We start from the raw sequence: 17898 nt of genomic DNA, 5'->3' as shown, positions 1-17898 counted from the left end.
TATTGAAATTTAGTTAACACGCTTAAACTTTTACACTTGCATCCAAAGTTTGAACTGTTAGACCAAGTCCTACTCTGCCTACGGTTTCAAGAGTTTGTGATCAAGTCAACTTGCTATCCACCAAGAGTTAGTTTTGGTTAAGACTCTTTTAAATATTTCATTCCGTGTAAATCTAAGTGTGTTGTTTCTGTTGTATTGTTTGAATTTCAAATAGCCTTGTAAATAGGAATTTCAGTTCCTGATGTAATCTTGAATGAAGTATAAATACATGCAGCCCTTACTAATTGGGGAATGCAATTGAGATCACACATCCTTCTCTAAGCCTTACATGGTATCAAAGCCCTAGCAGTCTAAAGACACAGATCCAATTTTTTTTTTTCTCTGCTTCCATGGCCGACTCTAGCAACAGTGACTCCACCCAAACTATCAACATCACTCTCCCAAATTCCACCATGAACCCCTTCTCTTCCTTGACCTCAGTTGTAAACATTAAGCTGGATCGTACCAATTATCCTTTGTGGTTGGCTCAGATCTTACCTATTCTCAGGAGTCGGGACCTGATGGGTTATGTTGATGGAACCATTGTTTGTCCTTCCCAGCAGCTTTCTGGAAGTACAACTACCAATCCTGCTTACACAACCTGGGTTGAGTACGATCAAATGATACTCAGCTGGATTAATGGCTCTCTCACGCCGTCTGTGCTCTAGGTCGTGGCCAGCAAGAGGACCTCTCGTGCTACCTGGGAGGCTCTCGAGCAACGTTATGCTTCTACGTCCCATAATCGCATCTTGTTTCTGCGGAATGAACTTATACAAACCAAAAAAGGTGATTTGTCGATTGCTGATTATCTTGATAAAATGAATGCTATTTCTGATAACCTTGCCCTAGCTAGCAAGGTTATGATGATGTCCATCATGGGCACAGAAGAAAGGGAATGAGGATGGCAATAGACGAGAGGAGTAGCAAGGTTATGATGAAAATGAGAGTAAGTACTATTGGAAATAATCCTCATATAATGCACTCTCTTTTGTATACCACTATATTTAGATATCAAAAATGCGAGTCATATTATATTTATATACCACATTTCTAATATAGGTAGCCCCCATTGTATTAATGGGTTCCACCTTTATTAGAGACATGATATGCCTAATATTACTCTTTAGGTACTGACACACATTTAGCGCTTATTCTAGCAATTTGATCAACTTTCTATTCATCATATTGATAGAGACACCAAAATGGTTGCTCACTCTTTAGCTAATAAGGGACAATTGCATGATAATACTTACTTGTATCTGGTTTAGGAAATTGGTTTGAACTTACGATAATTACACTAATGGAAATTGGTGTAGGCATTGTGGTAGTAGGATAGATGACTAAGCATAAATTGTGATAAAGTTCATAAAACTTCTGCTTTCTTTTTCTTACAAGCTTTTCTCTTAATTTTGCAGGAATCCCGACGTGGCTTTGACAAAGCAATACATGATTATGATCAGGTATTGTAAATTTCCATGAAAATTTTCTAAGGAAATATAGTCACACTCAAATACTTAAAGAATGAATTATACATATACATACACAGAGCTTCCATTGAGGAGCAGTTTACAAGCCATGCGGCACAATAAGAACACAAGCTGAGCTAGACGGTTTACGAGCTTCCAAGTAATATTGTGCCTTCTGCAGCGGTATGGCAATCGTCCCTTTGGTTTGGCTTCTTACAAAAATAAAATATAGACGCAACCATGCAGTCCAGTGCAAACTTACACATTGCAGGTAACAAGTTGATTGGTTATTTCATTATGGTGCCATATCGTAGAACTCAAAACTGTATGCATGGCTTAACTCATCTCAACTCTCAAGATAACCATAATACCAACTACTTGAGGTAAGCAGCTGCCAATAATTTGAAGGCACAAGACCTTGAAATCCTGAAACCATGTTTGAAGGCACATCTACTCTCTTTATATACCTTCCATACAGAGGACAATATATGTAACAGAACTTAACACTAAATTTAAATTGGGGGGAAAAGCTTACTAAAGTTGAATAGTTTAAAAAAATAAGGTGACAAGTTTATATTTAATCAGCCAACTGCAAGGAAATATAGTGAATAGTTGTAACAAAATCTGATTGAAAGGGTTAACTTTGGGAAGAAAAAGAAAAGAGAATGAAAGAAGACCTTCATCATCTTGTTCCATAGCATCTGCCTCATCTTCAGATGATGTCCAGCCAGTAGATCTTGGGGTGTTCTTTCTACTTGATGATGCTACATCGGTCAAAGCAGTTCGTATTGCTTCTGCATGAACTGCATCACCAACACAATCATTGAAGCTACCCCGTATAGGAGACAGAGATCCTGCCAAGATTAAAGTTGCCACACAAAATGATAAGTTTCCACATTTAAGATACATATATATATATATATATTTTTTTCTTTCAGAAAACGAGTATAGAAAACCAACAAATCAAACATTAGCATATGAAAAGAAACAATCATTGAAACTCAAGACCACTTTATATTATACGAATCACCAGTGACACTTTGTTTTTAAGGAAAAGAAGATAAACACATTAACGTTCATACATATACAACTGACAGGCCTCCATAGAACGGAAAATATGATAGAAACCAGCATACCATCCTCATCATCGGTCATCATAGGGTGGTATGGCGTCTTCGGCTCAGTAATTTTCTGCCTTACAGGTTTATTTGCTTCGATTTCTCCCAGATTAGCCTCATCCCATCTAACTCGGCCCCTGCCACTCAATCAGCAAAATCTAAAATCAGTATATCTATCAACTTCAAACATATGCTAAGAAACAAAAAGTATACAAGATTTTACAAATCAGAAAAACCATCCAACTCCTAAATGCAATGCCTTAATAAACATTTCATTCTTAATATCCATTGTTAAGACAAGAAGAATTTAACATTAAGAAGACAGATTGAATTACTTCATTTTGCAAAACAGCTGATCTCCGCAAAAGCAGCACAAGCAACTGCTCAATTGAATTGAATTCTCTGAAACAAATTGAAAAACTTATTAAATTCTCAACATTAAGCAGAATAAACCCAAAACAATTGCATTCTAGGTCCTCAAGCTCAACCCCTTATTAACGACAATGAATTATATTTACACAATAACCTAAGAACCTAAGAAAGAAAGGAAATTTCAATTCCATTTCTCCGAAATATATCCAAAGCTCAAAGATGGGCCATAATATACTAATCAAAGACGCAGAATAAGAAAACAATCCAATAGAGCCACAGATCAATAACGCATTAAAACCCTAACGAACCTAATCTTCAAAAACGCAGAAGGTGCCCAAGAAAATATACGGATCACCTTGCTTATGCCTCGTTTGGTTGCTGAGAATATTCGAGAAAGAGAAGAAAATGAACCTCTGGAACCATAGAAATGATCAATTAAACAGCGAGTTTGTTTACGGATCGAAACTTTCAATTTCTTTCATTTTCCTGCCGTTTCCGGGATTTCATGGCCAATTTTGAGCGTAAAAAATGAAATTTATAAGTAGAGAAAACAAGAAACAGAAAATTGGATTTGGTACCTCACTTCCTCTGGGAGAAAATAGGCGTGCGAATCAATCGAAGTGCTGAATCCAATTTTTCTTTTTTCCTTCTTATGTTGTCCTGTTTTACTAAATTACCCTACTGAATAAGATGTAATAGCAATTGAAGCCACCGAAGGATGTTCCCTGCAGTGTGAAGATCTTGGACCGTAGATCCAAATTACATCCCTATGATCTAAACACGTCAGCAGCGAGAAGGATTTTCAAAGAGTATAGCCGGCTATACTCCTGAATAAGCCGCGCGACTTACTTTTATAGGATACATTAAATTTAGTATAGCCGCCCGGCTAGACGCCTTACATATAATAAATTCCATTATTTAAATAGTATAGCCGCGCGGCTATACACATCAAACATGATTAAAATAGTATAGCCGAGCGGCTATACTATACATTCGAATATTTAAATATTATCGCCGCAACTACGGCTATACTATAAATTCGAATATTTAAATATTATAGCCGTATGGCTATACCGGTTGAATATAATAAATTCGAGTATTTAAAGAGTATAGCCGACCGGCTATACTGTTATATTAATCTTAAAATTTTGTCGAGTTAACTTTACTGAAAAACAAAGGAAAAAGAAATTGCACCATGTAGGTCCCAGCCTATAGACCCGAAAACTTGGCCAAGGGTAATTTGTCAATTACAAATAACAAATTAATATGGAAAAAAATTTGGGAAGGGAAAAATAGAAAGAGAGTTTTGTAGCTTAAGACTGTTCTTGGCCCCAAAAAAAAAGAGAAGCAGCTGTTCTTGGGGGCCGAATAGCTACACGGAGTAGCAGGAGTTCTTGATAACAGTGAAGACATCGCCAGCATCCCACAAGAGTAAGAATTTGAGTTTTTGCAATCAAATATATATATGTATATCAATATACTATGGATCCAACTTTGTTTTTCTCCGTCAATATCTGATTATCATGCGTGAAAATTCTTTGTTGATCTGGGTCTCTTACGGTTTCTTTGTTCTATCTGAATTTTAGTGCTGAAAGGAAAATGGGTTATGTTAATTTTCATTTTTGTTTTTAGATCTAATGGTAATATTGTAACTTGATGATTGAGCTACTAAAGAAGGCTTGATGTAGTTTGCTGAAAATGAAAAGGGTGGTTTATGATTATAATTACTTCAAAAAGAGTTGGGATTTTACAATTGACGAAAAGTTGAAGACTTAGAACCTCAATTGGTGAGGGCAATCAGAAGTTGAGCCAAATGTATTGAGTGTATGCGAATTCTGTTGAGATTGCCAAATGGATCCAAGTGTTTCAAATTTGCAGCAACATTGATCCTTTTTGTTCTGTTTCAGGTGGTAAAATTCACAAGGTTGAGGAAGATCAAGTTTGATAATGAAATTCTTTCGGTAGGGATAAAATAGTAAAGAGATCAAGGGCAGAGATGTTTTCGTTGTTTTATGGGCTCTGGAAATATATGTTCAGTAAGACAGAGTTTCATGTACTCATTCTTGGAATCGACAAAGCTGGGAAAACGGTAATGCACCTGTGAAATCTTCTTTTACTTATTGGGCTTTATTTTGTGATTTTGAGCTGCTTTTATTTTTTGTGGAATTGTCTTCTTTTAACACATCTTCAGATACATTAGCTTTAATTCTTATTCTGATATCAATTTGTAGACTTTGCTCGAGAAGTTGAAATCACTTTACTCAAACTTGGAAGGTCTCCCTCCTGATCGAATTGTTCCAACTGTGGGACTTAATATTGGTCTATTAATTAAATAGTATAGCCGCGCGACTATACTTTTCAAATATGATACATTCGAATATTTAAACGGTATAGCCGCCCGGCTAGACGCCTTACATATAATAAATTCCATTATTTAAATAGTATAGCCGCGCGGCTATACATATCAAACATGATTAAAATGGTATAGTCGCGCGGCTATACTATAAATTCGAATATTTAAATATTATCGCCGCGCGGCTATACTTCTCAACTATGATTAAAATAGTATAGCCGTTCGGCTATATGATAAATTCGAATATTTAAATATTATAGCCGTGCGGCTATACCGGTTGAATAAATTCTATTAATTAAATCGTATAGCTGCACGGCTATACCATTTAATAAAGTCGAACATTCAAATTGTATAGCCGAGCGGCTATACCCTTTGAATATTTATTATTCGATCATTTAAAATAAATGCGAATATTTAAAAGGTATGGCCGCCCGGCTAGACGCCTAACATATAATAAATTCCATTATTTAAATTGTATAGCCGCACGGCTATACGTATATTCTTTTCAAATATGTTCGGCTATTCTATAAATTCCAATATTTAAATAGTATAGCCGGTCGGCTAGACCTGTTGAATATGATAAATTCGAGTATTTAAAAAGTATAGCCGTACGGTTATATTAATCTTAAAATTTTGTCAAGTTAACTTTACTGAAAAACAAAGGAAAAAGAAATTGCACCATGTAGGTCCCAGCCGACAGACCCGAAAACTTGGCCAAGGGTAATTTGGGCGAGGGAATGACAAATTTGTCAATTACAAATAACAAATTACTATGGAAAAAAATTTGGGAAGGGAAAAATAGAAAGAGAGTTTTGTAGCTTAAGACGAAGCTGTTCTTGGGGGCCGAATAGCTACACGGAGTAGCAGGAGTTCTTGATAACAATGAAGACATCGCCAGCATCCTACAAGAGTAAGATTTGAGTTTTTGCAATCACACATATATATATATGTATGTATGTATGTATATCAATATACTATGGATCCAACTTTGTTTTTCTCCGTCAATATCTGATTATCATGCGTGAAAATTCTTTGTTGATCTGGGTCTCTTACGGTTTCTTTGTTCTGTCTGAATTTTAGTGCTGAAAGGAAAATGGGTTACTAATCAAATCCAAAGCTCCGAAATAAATCCAAAGCTAAAAAATGAAAAGGGTGGTTTTATGATTATAATTACTTCAAAAAGAGTTGGGATTTTACAATTGACGAAAGGTTGAAGACTTAGAACCTCAATTGGTAAGGGCAATCAGAAGTTGAGCCAAATGTACTGAGTGTATGCGAATTCTGTTGAGATTGCCAAATGGATCCAAGTGTTTCAAATTTGCAGCAACATTGACTCTGTTTGTTCTGTTTCAGGTTGAGGAAATTTGTTTACCGATCGGAACTTTCAATTTCTTTCATTTTCCTGCAGTTTCCGGGATTTCATGGACCGTAAATCCAAATTGCACCCCTATGATCTAAACACGTCAGCAGCAGAGGGTCTGCGAGAAGGATTTTGATACAAAATTAAAATTCGAATATTTAAACCATATAGCCGGGCGGCTATACACTTTAAATATAATAAACTGGAATATTTAAATAATATAGCCGGACGGAGTTACTAGTTAAATATAATAAATTCGGTTATTCATATAGTACAGCCCCTCGGCGATATGGTTTAAATATAATATATTTGAATATTTAAACAGTATAGTCGCGCAGCTATACCCTTTAATGTTTTGTTGCTTGGACTCTTCATTTTTCTTTTCTCTTGCATCCATCACCATCATAGGGCTCTCAATCACATCAGGCTTCACCTGAACGATCACAGTGGTGTGTTTGGAAGATTTCGTTGAAGATACAGGGTACCGTCACTTAACGAGAACATGGGCTGTCGTATTGTTGATCTGCCCACCTCAACAATTAAGATGGATGCAGAGGATAGTGATCTTCGACTTTGCTTCAGAATAACATCCCCATTGAAAACTTACACATTGCAGGTAATTAGTTGATTGGTTGTTGGTTATTTCATTATTGTAGAACTAAGAATTGTATGCATGGCTTAACTCATCTCAACTGCCAAGATAACCATAATACCAACTACTTGAGGTAAGCAGCTGCCAATAATTTGAAGGCACAAGACCATTTTCAGTACTCCTATTTTGCTGTTATCATTTCATCAGGCCACCAAGAGACAGTTCTGGAAACACAACGGTCGAAAAGAGATAACTCTGCTAAGAAAAACACGAGAAAAAGCTACAAGGCTCAAGTATAGCTCTTGGAAATAATAAGTTGACATGTGATAGCACGCCAACAAGCATGCTCTGCCAAAGCACACATCGTTTTTTTCTGAATCCTAAAAGTTAAGATGAAGCAGATGAGTTGTCACTACAACTAGAATGTGCACTAATGATAAATTGGAATGTTATTGCTCCAACGCATACTCATACCATCATCAAATATGTACTTAAAACTGGTACTTACTTGGTCATTAGCCCCTTTCTATGGAGAGAAACTTGTGGTGCAAGAGTTCCTCCAAGGTGGCTTTCTATACTGGAACAGGAAGAATATCTTGATAATGGAACATTTTGATGAACGGGGCCGTGTTTTTTTTAATTCGTGCAATTCATGTAAGTAAACAGGAGAGTATCTTTTAAAAGAAGATAATTGGCAACGTAGTGAAATCTTAAAAAATATCAAGTGAAAACAGGAGGATGATTTAGACTTAAAGATAATTAGCAACATAATGAAATCTTAGCAAACAAGTTAGTATCTTTCATTGCTTGCATCCTTGCATTTTTTCATTTCATCTGAATCAATAGCTACATAATTATCCGGGACAACATTCTTCTGACAGGCCACATTTTCCATTCTGTTTTGGTCAGACTGAAAATGATGCAGATAGGATGGATTGGATAAACAGAATAACAGGAGCTATTCAATCTCTTTTGAATTCTCAACTTCTTGAACAGGTCCCTCCCTCGAAAGCTTTGTGACAAAGTTTCGTTGTATCTTATGCATGCCGCCACATCCTAAAAACATGATTCTCAAGACTAGTATAAAATTCACTTATGGTGTTCGTCCACTAAATAGCAATGAAAGTAGAGAAGATGTACTTGAGAGTATTTGTCATACATTGAAATGTTAAGGGATCTAGCCTAGGTTTATAAGGAGTTGGGCTACTCCCCCCATCACCAATTGGTTTTGGGGTGGAACCTCAACTTCCTTCATGGTATCATAGCAAGGCTTCAAGTGTTGGGCCCAATGGCCACACATGCTCTCACGTCACTCAATATGTGTTGTCCACGTGTTAGGCTTGAAAGTTACACGTGCAGGGACGTGTTGAGAGTATTTGTTCCACATTAAAATGTTAAGGGACCTAACCTGGGTTTATAAGGAGTTGGGCTACTCCCCCTATCACCAAGAAGAATAACAAAAAAACTCAGACACACAGACCCATTCGCTCTCCCCCTCCCCATGACAAGGGGAGGAAAAAAATCACCCCATGACAAGAGGAAGAAGAAAACTGGCGGAGAGAAGGAAAAAAAAGAAAAAAGAAAGAGAGAGAGGAGAGAGAAAGAAAAAAAAAAGAAAGAGAAAGAAGAGAGATATTGTTGGAATTTATGAGGTGTGATATGTGTTGATATCGTTGTTGGTTTGTGTGTGAATGGGTTTAGAACAATACGGCAGTAGTTGAATAAAGTGATTTTATTACACTAGAGGAGAATAGTATAGAGATATAAACCTTCTTCATAGCTTATTGACTTATTAGTCATCACACTTAATTTAGATTAATTGCCCTCAACATACTTTAATTTGGGTAGCTTCCCCTCTAGGTTAGAACTTAGGAGTTAGCTTGTTTACTCCCCCACATCAATGACTTAGTTTGGGTCGGGTAGCTTGTAGCTCCCACATAGGTCGGGTTGGTACTTGGTAGCTTATTAGTTCACTCCACATCTAGTTTGGGAGTTATTTTCTTTTTTGTTGACTCCACCTTTCATTGTAGGTTGCATGCCTATTAGATGACTGTTTGCCGACTCAGCCTCAGTCCACCGACTTGGGCACTTTCTCCCAACAACATGTTTGTAGTCATCCTCTGGAGATTTCTTCCACAGCCATACTTTAGCTATTCACTTGTCACTTTTTCTATAATATTTTACCATATTCATTTTGCTTCGCAGACAGAATCACATAAGTCAAATCATATATTTTAGAGATATTTAGTGATATATTCATTCTTAGCATTAATATTATAAATAAATTTTACACCATTGAATTGCTATAAACAAACCTAAAAAAAATCAAAGAATGATAGCTGACCTTATTAAATTTAATATTGATTATTAAATTATTTTGATGCCTTATTGAGTGTTTTGGGTATTTTTATGAGATTTTGGGGTTGAGCTTGTTTTAAGAAATTGATGGCAGTTTTGTAATATATAAAAAGTTAAAAGCCTATTTGTTGTGATGTAAATAGACTTTGGGCGTGTTTTTAAAGTCCATTTCATATAGAATATTTTTATAATTTGGGCCCCTATATTTGATATAATAATGAATCTTTCAATATTTTATTCAAGTCTAATATAATAAGTGTTTAATAACACCAACAACCATAAACCCTCTCTCACTTCACTCTTGAGAACAAGTGGGCCTGCAATGGATTCTTCATGACCACAGTGAACAATGGCTTCTCTGAAAGGTCAACGTCATCTCCATCCACGGCTCTCCACTCAAATTTCCAAACTAAATTTGCCACGAAATACTGGAGATGAAGCATTGCCAAACCCAAAAAAACTAAAATTCAATACATCCATTGACTATGAATTACGAATTATCCAATCAATGCACCACACGTGTAGATAGTTCCGTAGAAATCAAGTCAACATCAATATGCGTCAGCAATTAAATCAGTTAATATTTTCCTGCTCTCAACGCTTCTTATATAGTCCTTGACTTTATTGTTAGGCTGTCATTTCATTTCATTTGTGTTTTGTCTCATTACTCGCTTGTCAGTTTCTCACCATGGAAACCTGGTTCCTTATCCTCGCCGCACTCTGCATCTCTTTTCTCCTCAAACCCCTTCTCAGTCTCTTCATCCCCTCCATTTCCAAACCCACCGATCAACCCAAACTCCCTCCTGGGCCCACCCCCATCCCGTCATCGGCCGATTCTTATGGCTCCGAAGATCCTTCTCCGAATTCGGGCCCATTCTCCGAAACCTTAGGGCCCAATACGGGCCCATCATCACTATCCACATCGGCTCCCGCCCTGCCGTCTTCATTGCCAACCGTTCCCTCGCCCACCAGGCCCTCATCCAGAACGGCGCTGTCTTCGCAGACCGCCCGCCCGCCTTACCCACCAACAAGATCGTCAGCAGTAACCAACACAACATCAGCTCCGCCGTCTACGGCCCCACGTGGCGCCTTCTCCGCCGCAACCTCACCTCCGAGATCCTCCACCCTTCCCGCGTCAAATCCTACGGCGAGGCCCGTAAATGGGTTCTGGATATTCTCATCAACCGTCTCGGATCCGAGTCTCAATCGCAGTCCAAAGGCATCAGAGTGGTCGACCATTTTCAGTACGCCATGTTTTGCTTGCTGGTTTTGATGTGCTTTGGGGACAAGTTGAAGGAAGAGCAGATTAAAGAAATCGAGGGCGTTCAGCGCCGCTTGCAATTGAACTTTAGGCGATTCAACTTCCTCAACTTTTGGCCCAAATTGACAAAAATTTTGTTGAAAAATCGTTGGAACGCGCTATTTCAGCTCCGTAAGGAACTAGAAGAAGTGTTCATTCCTATGATTCGAGGACGACAGAAAACGAAGAATGAAAGGCTGAGTAGGAAGGACGACGACAAAGATGATGACTTTGTGTTGGCGTACGTTGATACCTTGTGGGATCTCCAGATTTCTGATGAGAAGGAAAAGAGGAAGCTCTCTGAAGTTGAAATAGTGAGTCTCTGTTCGGAGTTTCTCGGTGCGGGTACTGATACTACTTCGACTGCGTTGGAGTGGATCATGGCCAACATAGTCAAGTGCCCACAAGTCCAAGACAAGCTCTTTGCAGAGATTAAAGGGGTGGTGGCGGAAACAGAGGAAGAGGTGAAAGAGGAGGTCTTGCAGAAGTTGCCGTATCTGAAAGCTGTAATATTGGAGGGTTTGAGGCGTCACCCGCCGGGGCACTTTGTGCTGACACACGCCGTCACCCAGGATGTGGTTTTGGATGGTCATGTGGTGCCCAAGAACGGTAGTGTCAATTTCATGGTGGCTGATATGGGGTTGGACCCAGAGGTGTGGGAGGACCCCATGGCATTCAAGCCTGAGAGGTTCTTGAGTGGTGGTGAATGTGGAGGAGCAGAAGGGTTCGATTTAACAGGGAGCAAAGAGATTAAGATGATGCCGTTTGGGGTGGGGAGGAGAATTTGTCCCGGCTCTGGTTTGGCAGTGCTTCATCTGGAGTATTTCGTGGCCAATTTGGTCTGGAAATTTGAGTGGAGAGCTGTGGAGGGAGATGATGTTGACCTGTCGGAGAAGCAAGAGTTCACTGTGGTCATGAAGAATCCATTGCAGGTCCATTTATCCCCAAGAGTGAAATAAGAGCACCTCCACCTCAAAAGGCAATTGTGGCAGCTTGCCTTTTTTTATTCCATCCCAAAAGGTAAGGGTAAGGGCAAAAAAAAAAAACAAAAAGATTATGCAACAGAATATAAACAATTTAAAAATGTAAGAAATAAATGATTATGCAAGAAAAAGAAAATATAAACAATTTACAAATGCAAGAATAAAAAATTATTACAATTTACAAATATTGGAAGGAAAAGAGTTTGTATAAAGATTTGGTGTGGAACTTCTAGCTATTCGCCATGCGCTCAGTGAGTGTGCTAATTTTCATCTCACAGACATTATTGTGGAGTCGGATTCTCAAAAGGGTATCTTTATGCTTAATGGTCGGGTTTCAGTGGACTCAGACCTGGAGGGGATTGTCTTTGATATCAGGCAGTTGGTGGCTTCTCTTTCTCGGGTTTCCTTTGTGTTTGCTCCTAGATCCTGTAACCGGGCTGCCCACTCTGTTGCGGGTTTTGTCTCTAAGCAGGGGGGTAATTATGTTTGGGATCATTTAGGAACTGATTGGTTGTTTAATTTTCTTACCTTTGATGTAAACCTTCACCTTCGTTATTAATATCATTCTCCAGCGTTTTGACAAAAAAAAAAAAGAATAAAATTGTTATGTATTTATAAGGAAAACATTCATAGTTTTTTGGTTTTTTTTTTTAAAAAAAAATTATTTTATTTTATTTTTGGATTCTTTTTGCTCGCCTTCAGCCCAGGCAGAATTTGCCCGTGGGCTTGGGTTCGTGGGACCCATGGCTTGGGCTCTAGTCGCCTGTTGGAGGGCTTTTGGGCTCGCAAGGGGGCGTTTTGCCCGGTTTGAGTCTAGCGGTGGACTTGCTCTAAGTAAGAGAAGGGTTGTTTTGGTTGATTGTGTGTAATTAAGGATTTGTTAGAGACTCTTGAAAGTGTTTACAACATAAAAAAAATAAAAAATCTATGGGTTATTATTTATGTGACATAAATCACAATTTGATCCATTTCTCATTGTGTGAAATGAGTAACGTGCCTTTTAAGAAAACAAGGTAAGAATGGGGTGAGAGAAAGGAAAGACGGAAAGCTTTAATTTGAAACAGATGCTACTTTCCAGTAGAGAACAATTTGGTTTAATAGATTTTGCGTTTTGGTGTGTGCAATGTGCGTGTAAATGCCTTGCATTGCATTGCATGATGTATTTTTTTGCACAAGTAGCCACTCTGTTCAGGGCAGGGACGTACCCACTAGCACACTAACTTGGGCTAAAGCCTAGTTAACTTGTTTTTTTTCAAAGCTAATTTAATACTCTAGCCTAGTTAACTAGTTAAATATCTAATTAAAATCCCTAATTGACAATTCATACAAGCAAGCAAGAACACCGAGATAAAAAAAAAACTAATTGATAAACCTTAATTGTAAATCCATAATTGATACTTCATAAACTCTAAATAATCCCCAAAAATTTTAAAAGACAAGAAGAAGAAGAATGGAAAATTACCTTAGTTTTCTTTAATAAAGTTCGAGGACATGCATAATTTTCTTTTTTGTCGAAGAGCAGGAGTTTCCCCTAAGCGGATGCAATAGAGAGAATTCAATTTATTTATTTTTTGTTTGGTAAAGTAGAGAGGCAATGTCTATACCTAGTGGAAGTCTAATTTGCTTTTTCACGTAGGGTGTGGAGTTTAGTTCTTTTTATTTATTTGTTGGCAGCCTAGTCCTAGTGGGATTAGTAATAGTTTATTTGGGTGGGCAGCCTAATCCTAAGAGCATTTCCAGCAAGCAGGCTGGGGGGAGGGCTGGGGGAAAATGGGGTTTCCAGCAACACAAAGCTGCCAGGGCGAGGTGTGGGCCCCAGCAAAAAAAATTTGCCTGGGCTAGCCCTTGGGAGGTCCACTGAGCAACTAAACTCGTTTTGGTGGCGTCGGTAGCGGTGTTTAAATTTTTAACGTTGGGCGTCGTTGCACGCGCCAACCTTAAAAAATTGACGCGCTCTGATGACCCGCCAATGCGGGTCTATTCCACGTGGCGCGCGAAGCCGTCCGATCAACTTTATTCCAAATCCAACGCTTCTCATTTTTCGCGAATAAAAATGAAAAAAATCGGAAGTCGCACCCAACGGCTCTCTTCCACGTGGCGATGCTCGGCGCTCCGATGAAGTTCTTCGACAAAGAATCCAACAGAAATTGCTCAATCGGCCAAAAATAATGAAGAAAAATGAAAAAAAAATCAGAAAAAATTTGAAAAAATACCCAAAAAAATACTGATGTTTTTTCCTATAAATACCAACAAATACTCTTCACTTTTAACACCACCTCTTCATACATTTTCTTCTCATTCTACCATTTTTCACTTTGTAGTCAAAAAAAATTTCACTTTGAAGTTGAATTTTTCTAGAAAAATTTATGGGTTCTTCTAGTAAAACCGGAAGGGCATGGAGTGTCATGGAAGATGTTAGCTTGTGTGAGTCTTGGCTCCACATTAGTCATTGTCTCGTATCGGGCAATGAGATGAAATTCTGTCATATGTGGAAAAAAATTCATCAGAATTTTTGTGAAAGGGTAATTGGTTTGACCCGTACAGATCAGGCACTATCTAGTAGGTGGAAAATTCTTAACAAAGAGTTGGGGAAATGGAGGGATGCCCTGGCAAAGGCGATGGACAACCATAGAAGCGGGGAAAACCTTACTAGTGAGGTAAATTATTTGTAATTTTTGTTTTATTAATTTCTATGTCTTATTTAAGTTTATTTAAATATTTCTTGCAATTTATATATTTTGTTAATATTTCTTGTATTTCCAATATTAATATGAATGTTTGTTGCAATATTTTAATTTTGTTTTTCATTTCTAATAAATTGTTAAAGTTTCTTGTATTTCCATTATTATTTTTTTATACTTGTTGCATTGCCAATAATTTTTAAAGTTTCTTGCATTTTGATTTTTTTTTATAGACTATACAAGCACAAATGTTTTTTGGTGCTACTGGGCAAGGAAAAAAAAGTTTCAACCATACCCATTGTTGGGAGGTGGTGAAGAATTGTAAGAAATTCCAAATTATTCCAACGGGTCCGACGGTAGTCTTGAACGAGACGCCACTTCATGAGACACCGGCAACCGCTTCGCCTATGGATTCCCCGATGAGTCAAGACTCACCTATCGAAAAAGAGCCGAGGCATATTGGGAGGGAGGCAGCGAAGGCGAAGAGAGGGAGTAATTCTACCAAGTCATCATCTAAATTTTTGGAGGAACTTTCAAAGATGCAAGCCATGAGAATTGAAATGGACATGAAACAACAAGAGCACGATAGGGCAATTGATGTAGAAAATGCAAAAGAAAGGGAGTATGTACGTCAACAAAGGGAGTATGCACGCCAATAAAGGGAGTATGCACGCCAAGAAAAGATTGAAAATAAGGATCGGGAAACAATGGTCATGGATACAACCCATATGTCCCCTGAAACGAAACAATATTGGAAGCTAGAACGAAGGGATGTTATGAGACGAAGACTTTTTCGTGACGATGGACCTAGCAACACGGATTGGTTAAATGATCAAAACAATTAAGTTAGTTTGCTTGCCTTTCATTTCATTGTACCATTAAATTAGTTTGCTTGCCTTTCATTTCATTGTATTTTTTTTTTAAAAAAACACAATTGGTGGTAATTCATGTATTTTATGTTATGAGTTGTATTGATTTTCTTGTAGTGAATGAAGAAAATATTCAACAAAATTCCTTTTTATTCAAAACATTCCATACATAAAAAGCAAACTACAACCAAAGCATAAAAAATAAATAAACCACAACAAAAGCATAAAAAAAACAACAAAGCATAACTAAAAATACAACATAAACATAATGCACTAAAAAAACATCTTCACTTGACTTCATTGACCTTCATTGCCTTTCACCGCCCACAAATGTTCTATCAAGTCAACTTGACGGTGTTCGTGAATATACGACGATTGCATCTCCGTGTAGCGCTCAATCATACGATGCATGAAAGTACCGTCTCTAACCAACGGATCATGCTGCACTGGTTCTCCATTTGGCCCCATAGGTTTTTCATAAATTCGTGTTAAGGTCGTGTTCATGGGATCTGGCTCATACACACATCAACATCGTAATCATACTCATCTTCCACAATCATGTTGTGGAGGATGATACAAGTCATCATTATACTTCTGAGCACCTCCTCGTCAAATAGACGTGCCGCGCCCCTGATAATAGCCCACCGAGCTTGAAGGATACCAAAGCACCTCTCCACATCTTTTCTGTACCCCTCTTGATAGGCAGCAAAAAAAATTTCCTTATGGGATCGGGAATGTGGAATTGATTTCACAAATGTTGTCCATCTCGGGTAGATACCATCAGCTAGATAATACCCGTTCTGATACACGGTATTATTGACTTCATATGTGATATTTGGGCATTCACCTATCAAAATATCATTGAACACCGGGGATTGACCCAGGACGTTCAAATCATTTTGAGAGCCGGCAACTCCAAAGAAGGCGTGCCAAACCTGTATCAAAACCGCAACCGCTTCGAGGATGATGCTTTTCGCCCTTTCCGATTACCATAATCCCCTTGCCAAGCAGATGGACAATTTTCCATTGCCAGTGCATGCAATCAATGCTACCAATCATTCCAAGAAATCCACGATACTCAGCTTTTTGTAGAAGCCGTTGCAGGTCCCGGGGTGTAGGTCTGCGCAGGTAGTCCATGGTGTACAAATTTTCCACTGCATCACAAAATCGCACCAAGCTCTCCAAAATAGTGGACTTCCTCATTCGGGCAATCTCATCCACTTGATCAGCAGATGACTCATACGCCAACATTCGTATCACAGCTGTGAACTTTTGCTCGGGAAGCAGCCCCAAATCTCCAGCACAATTTTTCTTTTGAACAAAGTAGTCATCATAATTGCAAATATCATGCATGACTTTATTGAACAAATGGGGTTGCATTCTATATCTTGCTCGAAAATGAACATCATAGTATAGAGATTGTGGGATAAAATAATCTTCCAGAAGATTCTTACCCCGAGAATGTCTATGTCTATCCACATTCGATGCCCGGCCTTCTCGTGAACCACGACGGCTCTGGTTTTCTTCCTCCATCAAAGCAACGGCCACACCAAGTTGCTCATCTAGTTCTCTCTGGCCCTTTTGCTTGCAGCTTTTCTGCGCATTCTTGCTCCCCTTTCTCACTCTTGCCTATCCAAAACATCTTCCATGTCTGACATTGAGAATGGAGAATGAAATCTAAAATCTGAGAAATGAAATCTAAAATATGAGAAATGAAGATGTAGAGAAGATATGGTGTGGGAGGTATGAGCTGAGCCTCTGGTTTTATAGAAAAATTTAGACAGATAGAGATGACACGTGGCGCAATTTTAGAGGGTAGGAACCCAAAAATCTTATCCAAAAATATTATCCAAATTAATTGTTTAAATAAACAAAGTTGTGAAAAAACAAAAAAAATGAATAGTAATTGCCATGGCAAGGGCTCACTCTTGAAACACACATTTTCGGGGAGCTAGCCATTATTCACGTGAATAGTAATCGCTTAGGCTCCCTTGCCATGGGCTAACTGGTGGAAGTGCTCTAATGGGAATAGTTAATAATATTTATTTAGATGACATAGGCTAGAGTATTAATTTAGCTTTTAAAAAAAACAAGTTAACTAGGCTTTAGCCCAAGTTAGCGTGCTAGTGAGTACGTCCCTGAATGTGACATATGATATGGACATATCACATTATGTGGTATGGAAATGCTCAGATGTGGAATAAGAATATAGTAAGTGTAGCATTATGTCCACACTTTCACATTTGCTGGGTCCGCTGCTTGGTACGGTAAATTTGACTATTGGGGCCTCTCATCAACTTGCATCAAACCTTCTTTTCCTTTTTGTCCTACACATTTAATGTTAGCAATTCATGACCCTGTATCTTCGGGTCTCACAATACCAACCATTGTATTTACACTTTGAAGT

The 17898-nt window shown here is 38.2% G+C and overlaps 1 protein-coding gene, 2 long non-coding RNA genes and 2 pseudogenes across 16 annotated transcripts; 3 read left to right on the top strand and 2 right to left on the bottom strand.

Moving 5' to 3' along the window:
• Positions 1–1502: 1502 nt before the first annotated feature.
• LOC103333202 (protein phosphatase inhibitor 2-like) lies at positions 1503–3713 on the bottom strand. Of its 13 annotated transcripts, XM_016794114.2 has the most exons (6): positions 3574–3654; positions 3304–3373; positions 2959–3025; positions 2642–2760; positions 2183–2359; positions 1503–1931 (listed from the first exon to the last, which is right to left on the bottom strand). In XM_016794114.2, the coding sequence occupies exons 3-6, from the start codon at positions 2961–2963 to the stop codon at positions 1852–1854; spliced, it is 381 nt and encodes a 126-aa protein (XP_016649600.1). In that variant the 5' UTR covers positions 2964–3025; positions 3304–3373; positions 3574–3654; the 3' UTR covers positions 1503–1851. The 13 variants fall into 13 exon arrangements, with proteins under 13 accessions (XP_016649600.1, XP_088908145.1, XP_088908144.1 ...); XM_089052019.1 differs by lacking the exon at positions 3304–3373 and having other exon boundaries at positions 3574–3713; XM_089052018.1 differs by lacking the exon at positions 3574–3654 and having other exon boundaries at positions 2642–2766; positions 3304–3445.
• Positions 3714–4252: 539 nt separating this feature from the next.
• On the top strand, positions 4253–5428 carry LOC148917516 (uncharacterized). The gene is made up of 3 exons (XR_016127244.1): positions 4253–4426; positions 4903–5084; positions 5227–5428. It is a non-coding gene; the product is annotated as an uncharacterized LOC148917516 (long non-coding RNA).
• Positions 5429–6124: 696 nt separating this feature from the next.
• LOC148917515 (uncharacterized) lies at positions 6125–7823 on the top strand. The gene is made up of 2 exons (XR_016127284.1): positions 6125–6258; positions 6702–7823. It is a non-coding gene; the product is annotated as an uncharacterized LOC148917515 (long non-coding RNA).
• A 2470-nt stretch (positions 7824–10293) lies between these two features.
• LOC103333409 (cytochrome P450 89A2 pseudogene) lies at positions 10294–12573 on the top strand (annotated as a pseudogene). Its single transcript, XR_016127310.1, has 2 exons — positions 10294–11978; positions 12220–12573. The product of XR_016127310.1 is annotated as a cytochrome P450 89A2 pseudogene (transcript).
• Positions 12574–15708: 3135 nt separating this feature from the next.
• On the bottom strand, positions 15709–17233 carry LOC148917514 (uncharacterized; annotated as a pseudogene).
• Positions 17234–17898: the final 665 nt, after the last annotated feature.

This window comes from Prunus mume, linkage group LG5 (genome assembly GCF_029339155.1).
Source record: "Prunus mume cultivar Tortuosa linkage group LG5, ASM2933915v1, whole genome shotgun sequence".
NCBI classification, from domain to species: Eukaryota; Viridiplantae; Streptophyta; class Magnoliopsida; order Rosales; family Rosaceae; genus Prunus; species Prunus mume.
The sequence above is the reverse complement of the archived record's forward strand: the minus strand, read 5'-3'. Positions and strand labels throughout refer to the sequence as shown.